Here is an 11825-nt window from a genome sequence, read left to right on the forward strand (position 1 = left end):
ATTCATTCAATTTAGATGAAACGAACAAGTGAAAACATCATGAGGATTATTCTACATTCAATTTCTGACAATAGTTCCCTTTCACCTGAATCTTACACACTGGACCTTTAAATGAAAAGGATCATGGGTAAAAAAGAAAAAGGCCTGTAATAATATCAGAAAATATTTATCACATTTTTAAAAGTCCAGGAATATTTGATCACCATTAACATAAAAGCAGAAATAAAAAAAAAAGAAAATCATTGTATTACAAATAGACACATATTGTCACATCTATATTTAATGACACCATGAAGTGAGGGTACAGAAGAAGTTAATGATGCACTGAGAGTTGATGAGTGGGAGGAACACACTGAGTCCTACATGGTGTCCTGTGTTCAGAGGACTATCTATTACATGTGCTGCAGCAGAGGCGGTGCTTGAACCGGCCCAGCTCTATAAAAGCGTCCCCCCCCTGCACACACGGTGGCATTGGACTCACTTTTACGGACTTAACGTAGTGGGGAATTAGCTGCAACCTTCATCATGCCGTCAAAGCCTGCCCCCATCAAGAAGGCGGCTAAGAAAGAACCAGCCAAGAAGGAGGAGGAGAAGGCCCCAGAGCCAGCGCCAGCGCCCGCACCGGAGCCCGCGCCCGCCGAGGCAGCCCCAGCCCCCGCTGAGGGCGAGGCCGCACCTGCCGAGGAGGGCCCCGCCGCCCCTCCAGCTGAGGAGCCCAAACCCCCCACCCCTCCACCCGCTGATGGTAAATGAACCAGAGCGAACATGTCTTCCACGCGTATAAACCACATCCACCTTGAAGCTTTGGTTTAGTCTTTAATTAACGCTGGATACGTAGTTTGACGTCTGAGCCTGAGTTGTTGGTTCAGCTCACGGTAAGCACGGTGTCAGGTTATCCATTACGCACACGCGCTCGTGCGTAAAGGCGGTAAGTGCTGTAGCCACAGCCATCGTTATAAAACACAACATAATGCAAAGACAGAGCTGCATGTTCCTGCATTTTCCGCCAGCCTGGACTCTTCAGACTGCATCAAAAGTGGAAGTAACTCAGTCACTGATGCGCTTTTACGCTTCAAGGACGCACAGCCTTCCACAAGTGTGCCGTGAAGTCTGTGCGCCCTGCTCCGTCAGTGATAAAACCTCACAAGTCAAAATTAACAAGCCTGAATTCACAAACGAGCAGTGAAACACTTGTTGTGCTCATGTTCCAAACTGATGTGTGACAACAACTGTTTCACGACAAAACAACCCTCTCCGCTGTTTAACGCTGCTTCTAACATTTCAGTGCACATTGAATCTTTAATGTGTCAAACATCTAACATTTACATCAGCTGCTCCAACTGAAGAGGCTGCTGCTCCTGTGGCTGCAGATGAACCCGCCTCAGATGGTATGTCCAGACCCTCAGAGTCTCCCTCCTCACCCTGACTCGCAGATTTCTAATTCAAAAATTAAGATTTAAAATTAATTTCCAAATTTACTCTTTTTCTTTTGATTCAATTTCTCTTTTAGAGCATCTTGAAATGTCATTTGAACATTTTATACATGTTATATTTTTTACTAACATCTTCTAACCTCTTACATCAGCTGCTGCTCCTGTTGCTGCAGATGAACCCGCCTCAGATGGTATGTTAAGACCCTCAGAGGGTCTCTCCCTCTTCACCCCTCCCTGACTCACATATTTCAAATTTTGAAATATTATTTTTTTATTGAAATGTTAAAATTGCCAATTATACTTTATCTGAAAGATATTTAACCCCCTTTCATAACAACTTGAAATGTCATTTAAACCCTTTCAACATAAATGTGTGCTGACGTCTCCTAACCTCTTATATCAGCTGTTACCCCCCACAGAAGGTACAACATGACCCTCACAGGGCGTCTTAACCCCTGACTCGCATTTCTGCCAATTTTAACTTCTTCTCTCCATTTTTAACATTTAATCCCTTTTATAGCTTTTTTTGAAAATGATATCAAAACCTTTTCAACATGTTACTGTATATCTACTGACATTATCTAACTTCTAACACCAGCTGCTGCTCCTGTCGTCGATGGTATGATGTGACCCTCAGAACTCAATCATTCTGCTCATTCTGATTATTTAAACAGATTTAATTCTATTTATAACATTTTGAAGATGTAATCAAAGCCGTTTCAAAATGTTTTATATCTACTGACATCTTCTAACCTCTTATATCAGCTGCTGCTCCTGCGGCTGCAGAGGAACCTGTCGTAGATGGTATGATGTGACCCTAAGAGGGTCTATCTCTCTCTCTCTCTCTTTCTCTTCACCCCCTGACTCAACCATTCTGTTAAAATTCAATTAGTTAAACAGATTAAATTCTTCTTATAACGTTTTGAAATAACATTAAAACCCTTTTAACATTTTACTGTATATCTACTGACATTCTCTAACGTCTAACACCAGCTGCTGCTCCTGCTGCTGCAGAGGAACCTGCCGTCGATGGTACGATGTGACCCTCAGAGTCTCTCTCTCTCTCTCTCTCTCTCTCTCTCTCTCTCTCTCACTTCTCCCTGACTCACATATTTCCCATTTGAAATTTATAAAATGGCCAATTTTACCCTTTTCTGTGTAATTAAACAGATTCAATTCCCCTTTAGAACAATTTGAAATCTAAATCAAATCCTTTCAAAATGTTTTATATCTACTGACATTCTCTAACTTCTAACACCAGCTGCTGCTCCTGCTGCTGCAGAGGAACCCGCGGCCGATGGTACGATGTGACCCTCAGAGTCTCTCTCTCTCTCTCGCTCCTCACTCCTCCATAACTTACCCCAGTTTTACAATTGAAGTTTTGAAATTGCAAATTTGAACTGAACATAACTTCACATATTTAATCGCTTTTTATAACATTTTGAAATGTCTGTAAACCTTTTCAAAATGTTATATATCTACTGACATCTTCTAACCTCTTATATCAGCTTCTGCACCTGCTGCAGAGATTCCACCAGCTGCCACAGACGCCGCTGAGGCTCCCGCTGATGGTAAAAAAGAAGATCACATGAGCCACAACAGATCTTACACTTTAGAATATTACTAATGTTTGACCCTTCAAACTCTTAGTGCAAATCGAACAACATGTACGGATTCCTTTCTCACACATTGGACTCAGTCACACACTGTCACATTTTTCAACATGTCTTATCTGCTTAATGCACAAATGATTCATATCTAACATTTAATAACAGCTGCTGCCGCTCCAGCCGCAGACGAGGCTGCTCCTGCTGCTGAGGCTCCTGCTGATGGTAAACTTAACTCCGAACGGTTCCTACTCTGTGTTCTCTCAGTGACTCCGGATTCTGGTTCTGCATTTTCACATGAATTAGATTAAAATCCTCTGAGTGATAAGATAAATCCTTGAAGCTGTAAAACATAAATGCTGTTGCTTAGCTTTGCTCATCACATGTTGCCAATAATAACAATAATGCAAATGCTTGTTTAACATTAGCTGAAGCTGCTGAGGCGCCTGCACCAGAGGAGCCTAAAGCCCCCACCCCTCCTCCTCCTCCACCCAAAGGTAACGCTCCATTCAGAGGAGGAACTCCATCACCGTGTGATTTTCCCTTCATCGTTTCTCCCCCCATTTTTTTTATTCCAGTGTTAAGATAAAGAACTGCACCATCACCTCTTCTCGGTTCCTGCTCTGAATTGATTTCTGATTGTTTTAAGACATTTCTGCCACAGCGGAATAATTGTGTGTTTCCACGGTTTCCTGCAGAGCCCACCAGCGCTCCCGTTGAACTGTTCATTGAGGACAAGAATGACACGTCTGTCACCATCATCTGGAGCCAGCCGGAGAACATCGGGCTGTCTGGTCTGGATGGATACACCATTGAAATCTGCAAGGAAGGAAGTAAGTCAAACAGTTGACCAGGTGCACCGAGCACTCAAAGCTGATCCTTTGACTTTTATTTTAAAGCTTTTTTTTCAAGAGCTGATTGTAGGTTTTTACATTATATCATTATACAGTATGAATGCTTGGCACCTTGGTATTTTAAATATACTCTGGAACCTGTTAAATTGCTGGTTTAATGTGGGTCAGCTGTATCGGTTGCAGCTGTCCCTGAAGTGTCACTGGCAGAGTTATATCCTGAGCTACCAAACTTCTCCCTACAAGGAGAGAGGCGTTTCAGGAGCTGCTGTGGTCTTGCTGGAGGTCCTGCTTTTAGACCAGCCCTATGCTAATATCAGCAGCAGTTCAGTGACGGCTGGATTTAGCAGACGGGGGAATGTTTCAACAAACCCACAGAACAGCAATTTCATGCCTAGTGCAAGGAAATTGCTTTATTTCATTACTAGTACAATGTATAATCACTTACAAGTCTCTTAATTTTTTCATTCTCAAACCCTGATCTGCACGAATCAGAATCTTTGCCTGCTCATTCTGCACAATTAAATCAATAAAGAGATAAACTCCAGCTTTGCAAACTTCACTGTATCAACTTTATCCCATTCAGCCGAGGACTGGAAAGCTGTCAACGAGGACTTGCAGAAGTCCTGCCGCTACGTCATCAAGAACCAGACCACCGGTGACCGCCTGAAGATCCGCGTGGTGGCCGTGAACGCCGGGGGCCGCAGCCCCCCCGTCACCCTCCCCGAGGCCGTCCTGGTGAAGGAGATTGCTGGTAAGAAATGATTCAGGGATGCATTTCAACATGTAGAGAAAATTAGATATTCGTGCTATTTGTTATTTAACCACTTACTTTCAGAGAAGATTCTCAAAAATGTCTGTTTAGATTAATTTTGTTGGTCCCACACAATGAAAGCAGCAGCAACATTAGAGATACGAGCAGATGCATCACAAACATAATGAGCATTAACAACATAAGACACAGTAAAGACAGGAAAAAGGTCAGTGACAATATGAATGGAAAAATCTAGGGAGTATCAAGTCGACTATGTTAAATATGTGCACAACTACAACATCAACATGCCTTTCTTCATTATTTACATCATGAAGCACTGAAATACAAAAACAGTGTGTACTGAGACACATACGTGAGAGCGACCACAGGTAGAGGAGGAAAACAAAACTCATAACAAACTGAGGCTCTGAGTGTTGTAATGTGATGATGACCAGTTTAATCCAGCTGTAAAATAAAAGTAAAACAACAACACAACAAATAAGAGACACACCGTTAGACTGAGGCCTAGTTTAAACGTTACGGAGCCGTATATCGCTGGAAATCTGGTTGTAAAGTGCAGGAGTCAAACGGGAACATCTCCGCTATGCTTTCCTCTCAGCTGTCTGTGTCCTGTTGGCACATACCTGCCGTGTTAACGGCATAAAACTGTGGTCTTCTCTCTCGTTTCCACTTTGAGCTGGAGCCCCGATCCACCCGGGGGGGGGGCAGTGTAATAACTCTGCACTTGTTAAGTAGACGGTTTACTTGGGTTCGGCCTTGCAATGTTAATCGTGGACATCATCTGAAGTGATTTGTGGTAAATTGATGATTGGACCCCAAGGACTTTAAAAGGAGGGAGCTGCATTACTTTGGCAAATATCGTGGTTATGCATAACAGAGAGTCGGGGGGGGGAACTCGATCTCCTGCTGTACTGGAAACACTTCAACAGTCAGGTTCATGTTCCAGCTGCAATGTTCACCATCGTCCACATATAGACTTATGAATGGTTTCCAGCAAAATTACTACGAAGATGTGGAAAAATATGCGGGATGACCCTGCTATTAGCACCGGTTTTTCTGCTGAGGCGTTTGGCTTTGTGATCCCTGCCAGGATACATGTTGAGAGGGGGGTGGGGGAGGGCGAGGGAGGGCGGGGGTGTCAGAATCCTGTCCCACAAGTTAGATGGTGGCGAGCAGGTGGGGGGAGTGGAGGGGGTGGATGGTGAATTCCAGTGCATCCTGTCCCTGAGGGGGGGGGGGGGTGTTAGAGGGTCACGTTGGGGGTTGGTGGGTTTGGATCCAACATCTCAGGTGACACTGGATCTAATGACACTTCCAGAGGTTCCCTGTTTATTTTGAAACATGCCACAGACTTTACAGGTGCAGTTTCCTCAGAGACTGATCCACAGTCTGTGCTGGATGTACTGTCATGTAGAGTTGCACTTTACTTTCATACAATTTCTTCTTTCTTTCTTTCTTTTTTAAGGGAAAATAGCAGCAAAGTCTTTTTTATTTACGAATCAGAACCAGAATTCAAGTTTTATTTACAAATACAAGGAATTTGCTGTGGTGTGTTATTGTTAGCATAAAAATAAAAATGTTAAACAACAGAAAGCCCCTGATGACACCAGTGAAAGTTCCCTGATTCAGACAAACTTCTGATCTGAAATCCTTCAGTTTCACTCCACAGATCTTTGAACAGAAGCTAAAGATCCTCTTCAGGCTTCGTGTACAGATGAGAAGTGGAAGCAGAAGATAAAAGAACTTGGAAAAGACTCATTAAATGCTGATTAACTAACTGATTCTTTCACTCTGTGTTTCTCTCTCTAGATCGTCCCAAGGTTCGTCTGCCTCGTTTCCTCAGGCAGAGATACGTCGCCAATGTTGGAGACAAGATCAACCTGACCATCCCCTTCACAGTAAGCAGAAGACGACTGCATCTCCTTGTTCATGCTTGATTAACAAAACCACTCACCTCCTTAAAACACACATGTCCGCACCCTGCCCTCAAGGGTAAACCCAAACCTGTGGTCACCTGGACAAAGGACGGTAAGCCCCTGGACGCCAAGAGGGTGAACATCCGCAGCAGCGATAGAGACAGCATCCTGTTCATCCGTACGTCCGAGAGAGACGACTCCGGCGTGTACGAGATGTGCGTGAAGGTGGACGACTTCGAGGACAAGGCGTCGCTCATCCTTCAGATTGTCGGTGAGGAAAATGTTTCACGTATCACGAGATCATATCCATCTAAACTGCAAGGTTTGATACGAGGATCTGTGCTTTGTCCGCAGAGCTGCCGGGACCTCCTGCCACCATGAAGATTGTTGATACCTGGGGCTTCAACGTGGCTCTGGAGTGGACTCCACCAGTCGACAGTGGAAACACAGACATTAAAGGTTACACGGTGCAGAAAGCCGACAAGAAGACTGGAGTAAGACCTGTTCTGTTGTAATGTCCCGATGAATCACACACTTTAAATCCTCTGCACTTTATTCATCATGTCCTCACTGTGTGTGTGTGTGTGTGTGTGTGTGTGTGTGTGTGTGTGTGTGTGTGTGTGTGTGTGTGTGTGTCACAGGACTGGTTCACTGTGCTGGAACATTACCACAGACTGAATGCCACCATCTCTGACCTCATCATGGGCAACACCTACAAGTTCAGAGTGTTTGCAGAAAACAAGTGTGGACTGAGTGAGACCGCTGCCGTGACAAAGGGGGAGGCCAAGATCCTGAAGACAGGTACGTCTCTCCGTCACCGCTCCTCAGGTAACACATCAGGGCGTCATCCAGTCCTTCATTCAGTCAGCAATAATGTACGGAAGCCCCACCTGAAGTGTTTGTCTCATCAGTCCTTCTTTTTAACTGATTCTTATCCTAAACTAGACAGATGGAAATCCAAATTCTGAAATTCATCCTTGTCCTCCTGATGTATCGTCCTCAGCTCACTTTCAAAATACCACGAAACGCATTTTAAAGCTCCGAAAACTTAAACTGAGCACTTCAGCTCAGTTTATTCTGTCTCAGTTTGAATTTGACAAACCTTATTTGAAAATAATTAGATCATTTAGCTGTTTTCACTGACAGATATAATCCAATATATAAAGTAAAGAAAAGTAAACAATAATGATAATCAGAGTTTCTGAGAACTGATGCACACACAATGTGCACCGGGGCCCGACAGGTCCATGAATTATTACCTGAGGAAAATGGTGAAAAATCTCACAATGTTAAATAAAATGATAAAAAACTTCATTTCATGGAAATCCTTGGGTAGTTTTTGCATCATCCTGCTGTCACACAAACTGACGGGTGAAAACATGACTCTCTTGGTGAAGGAGATAAAAATGTCCTCTGACAAACTAAATACCAGGTGACCTACCGCCCGTCAGCTGAGCCTTGTAGTAGCAGTTGTATGTTTCTGTTCTGCAGGTATCGACTACAAACCTCCCAATTACCAGGAACGTGACTTCACAGAAGCCCCGAAGTTCACCACCCCCCTGAGCGACAGAGCCACCACTGTCGGCTACAGCACCAAGCTGCTCTGCTCCGTCAGGGGAGAACCAAAGGTGCAGCGACGCTTCTCTTTTCATACCTGAACAATGTGACGCTAAATTAACAGTTCACACTAAATATCTTATATTTACTTATGGTCTGACTTGCTTACAGTTACTTAAAGGTCCAGTGTGAAAGATTTAGGTGAAAGGGAACTGTTGGCAGAAATTTAATGTAGAATAATCCTCATGATGTTTTCACTAGTTCATCTCATCTAAATTGTATGAATTGTATTTTTCTTTACCCCAGAAAAGGCCCTTAATATTCAAATACTTTATATTTACATCAAGGGGACCTTCTCTGCGGAGGCCGCCATGTTTTTTACATTAATCCAGACTGGACAAACTAAACACCTTCTGAGTTTTTATGACATTTAAAGTCTACCGCAGGTTCTTTTTCATGTTTGGAAGGAGAGGGTGAGGTGAGGGGTGTTCAGCTGCAACATGCAACTCTAGATATCACACAATTCTACACACTGTACCTTTAAATTCAGTGTGTTTCAACTAACAAATCCAAACCGTGTCACAACTGACACAACAATAGTATAAATATTTGAATTAGAGAAGTTTAATATAATGATATAAATAAGTCTTTTCAAATTGATTTGCATGCGTTTTGCAAACCAATGGCTCCCTGAAAAGCTGAAATAGAGGAGAATAGAATATGTTATCAAAATGTTATCATTGTTCATCATTGTACAAGGCAAAGCATTTCAATAATATTAGAAAAAACAAGTTTAAAATCTGACAAAAGACACAAAACAATAAATACCAGACTAATAAATGCAGTTTTGAAAAGTAGTCAAATCTTAAAGGTTCTGTAACTAATGAAATCTAACAAACCAGCTTCCGTTGACGTGTTCAAACTGTTTAAGTGCTTCACTGTTGGCAGGATCAACAGTAACACCAGTGGTGCCAACAAGCCAATCCTCACTCTCACCTCTTGTCAGCAGCTTAGTGATGGTAATAAGGTTGAGCCTGGACTTATGAAGAGCTTTTAACAACTACTCTCCTCCATCACTGTCAGTGTGATCTTCATCTGACCCTGCGGTCCTCATGTCTGAGCCTCTGGCCTCCTCATCATCCTCATAATCCCACCAGGTCCTCAACAGGACAGTGGGATAGATAGATGGGTGGCTGTGATTAGAAGGCCAGAGTTGGTATTCTGGTCTTTTGAAGCAGGGATGGGAGGAGAGGAGGCCGTGAGGGTCAGCAGATAAGGAGGGTCACATGTCTGACATTCCCCTGGGGGCCCCAGGGGATCCTCACCATGTCAGGGCCATTAAATCTCCCACAGTGAGGCGTACGCTGCGTGTCCTCCTCACCAAGTCGACATAAATAGAAACAATGCTTGTTCATTTGTTAAATGCCTGAAATAAATGTTTTTCTACAGCCCAAGGTTCAATGGATGAAGAACCAGATGATTATTGGAGACGACCCCAAGTTCAGGCAGATCTGCGTCCAGGGTATCTGCTCTCTGGAGATCCGCAAGCCTGGTAACTTTGACGGTGGCGTGTACACCTGCAAAGCCATGAACAAACACGGAGAAGCAACTGTCTGCTGCAAGCTGGAGGTCAAACGTAAGTCAAGACCTTTAAAATCCATACCTACGTCTATTTATGGCTGCGAACATGAGGTTTTTCTTGGTGTCTGAAAACAAATAACTTTTCTGTTAAACAGAGGCGGCGGTTCCGGATGCAGCCAAGAAATAGGTCAACGTTCTCATCATTACAGGTCAGAAATCATTTGGATCATATTTTATCACTATATTTACAAAATAAACCAATAAAAACTGCATCGATGAATCTATAAACCAATCAACCAGTTAATGCATCCACCTTATAAACCTTAATTAACCTTAAAAACATAAAGTTCAATGCTGAGAAGGTACGTCATAAAAGTTTGCATTGCGTTGGTCGGTCTAAATGAGTCCTGAGGTGACATGTGCCGTGTGACTTACTTTCCATACATGGACGGCACTAAACTGGGAAATGTTGGCCTCTGCCTCTGAAAGGGTGCAGGAGGTAACACCCATAAATTACATCTCTGATGGCTCCTCGTGAACTTGGGTCGGAGACTTATTCACATTTCCTCGACTCAGCAGCAGCAACAACCTCCTTTAAGCATTTCATCTGCAGGTTACTCTCTGAGAGAAAACCTCAGAGGTTTAGTCTGTGAAATGTTGGCGGGTTCTGAAAAAATCGAAAAAAGATTATTTCATGTATCATGTTTGCGTTTGCCTAGTTTCAGCTATCTCCTCTCATGTGATTCTGAACTGCTGCCACTTAAGCGACTGCACCTCTGACTGTTTGTAACACCTGTTGCTGTTATTTGTGCATCTGTTGCAATCCCAAATTAGGAGCAGAAGGAATGAGGCCTTTGCAGCATAAGGTGCGTGACACTTTTAGCTTTTCTAAAACCGTCTTCCTCGACGTGATGAATAAAAGAGCCAATGATTTTCCTTATCTCTCACAGGAAGGTGCTGGATTCCTGGCAGAACATGTATATATGGCTGGTGACCACTCTACACGAGGGTTGTTGCCTGTGACCTCTGACAAGTGTCGCCCGATGTTGTGATAAACGTTTGTTGTCGCTTTGTGCCTTTTCACTACATTATCAAGTCCACATCCATGTCCACTATCAGCTTTTTCCCCAACGATTCTGTCTTTGGTCAAACCTCCCTGGTTTTTCACTCCGTCAGTGTGACCAGGGATACAGAAATATCACAGCATGAATTCACTGTTCCTCATTGGAGATCTACATGTAACATCGACGTGTTTATATCAATAAATAATTTAATTTCTGGTTTGTTTCTGTTTTTTTCAACACGGTGTCTTCAATACATTGAAAGCTTTAATCATTATTGTCAATAATTTAATCCATAAGGAAGAGACAGTTAGTCCGCTTGAGTTTATACACATTTTGTATTTAGTAGTTCTGGTTTGATTTAACATATTTTAGGAGGTATATTGAAGAAGGTGACAGAAAAAGCATTTCAGTCTTTATTTTACACGTTTGTAATTTGTGATTTATTTCCTAAAAGTTTCTAATATTTCTTGACAAAATGTAAAAAAATCAATTTTTTAATCAGAGAGCACCTTTTCAGAACCCTTTAAAGCCAAATAAAAGATTAAAAGGAGTAAAAACAAAAGTGGTCAAAGAAATAAAAAGGAGAAATCTAATAATAGATCATTTGAAGGAGTAAAATAATCCGTATAAAATAGTTGGAAATTTGTAAAATAATAAAATACAGTGATTGAATGACCTTAGATTCCGTAAAATAGTTCGGTTAAAGGAACTACAAAGAACTTTTCAGAATAGAATTACCAAGAATTAAAAAATTAAGAAACACGACTTGTTTCAGAGATTCATTTTCTACAGAAGCTTCTGTATCTGCAGATTGATGTAATTATCTTCCACCACAGTTTGACTCTGCGGCTGAATACAGAAGCCCCTCTTGGCAGCGACCCACTGAGAACCTGGTTGACAGCAGCACAATTCATTTGGCTCGAAAGGACCCAGGAGTATACAGCAGTATGCCAGCACTTCCATAATAATAATACCAGTCTATAATACTGATCTTGTAGCTATCTGGTCCCGGAGTTCATGGCATAGTGTTAAGGGGCCAGA

At 42.5% G+C, this 11825-nt stretch overlaps 1 protein-coding gene across 16 annotated transcripts; it reads left to right on the forward strand.

The window, feature by feature from the left end:
- Positions 1–451: 451 nt before the first annotated feature.
- mybphb (myosin binding protein Hb) lies at positions 452–11000 on the forward strand. 16 transcript variants are annotated; one of them, XM_069533045.1, is made up of 20 exons: positions 452–745; positions 1332–1388; positions 1586–1624; positions 2199–2237; positions 2427–2465; positions 2695–2733; positions 2942–3004; positions 3209–3265; positions 3469–3537; positions 3739–3873; positions 4478–4645; positions 6476–6564; positions 6658–6853; positions 6937–7076; positions 7224–7383; positions 8074–8210; positions 9589–9775; positions 9876–9929; positions 10555–10586; positions 10671–11000. In XM_069533045.1, exons 1-18 carry the CDS (start codon positions 526–528, stop codon positions 9905–9907), a joined length of 1866 nt encoding a protein of 621 aa, XP_069389146.1. In that variant the 5' UTR covers positions 452–525; the 3' UTR covers positions 9908–9929; positions 10555–10586; positions 10671–11000. The 16 variants fall into 16 exon arrangements, with proteins under 16 accessions (XP_069389146.1, XP_069389159.1, XP_069389152.1 ...); XM_069533058.1 differs by lacking the exon at positions 2199–2237; XM_069533051.1 differs by lacking the exon at positions 1586–1624.
- The last annotated feature ends 825 nt before the right edge of the window (positions 11001–11825 follow it).

Source organism: Paralichthys olivaceus, chromosome 2 (assembly GCF_024713975.1).
Source record: "Paralichthys olivaceus isolate ysfri-2021 chromosome 2, ASM2471397v2, whole genome shotgun sequence".
Lineage (NCBI taxonomy): Eukaryota > Metazoa > Chordata > Actinopteri > Pleuronectiformes > Paralichthyidae > Paralichthys > Paralichthys olivaceus.

Excerpts from the sequence above, each read along its gene's own strand:
- mybphb (XM_069533045.1), top strand. The coding sequence starts at position 526 with ATGCCGTCAAAGCCTGCCCCCATCAAGAAGGCGGCTAAGAAAGAACCA. Across the intron at positions 6,565-6,657 it reads ACCTGACCATCCCCTTCACA|GGTAAACCCAAACCTGTGGT; the intron begins GTAAGCAGAAGA and ends CCTGCCCTCAAG. Across the intron at positions 6,854-6,936 it reads GCTCATCCTTCAGATTGTCG|AGCTGCCGGGACCTCCTGCC; the intron begins GTGAGGAAAATG and ends CTTTGTCCGCAG.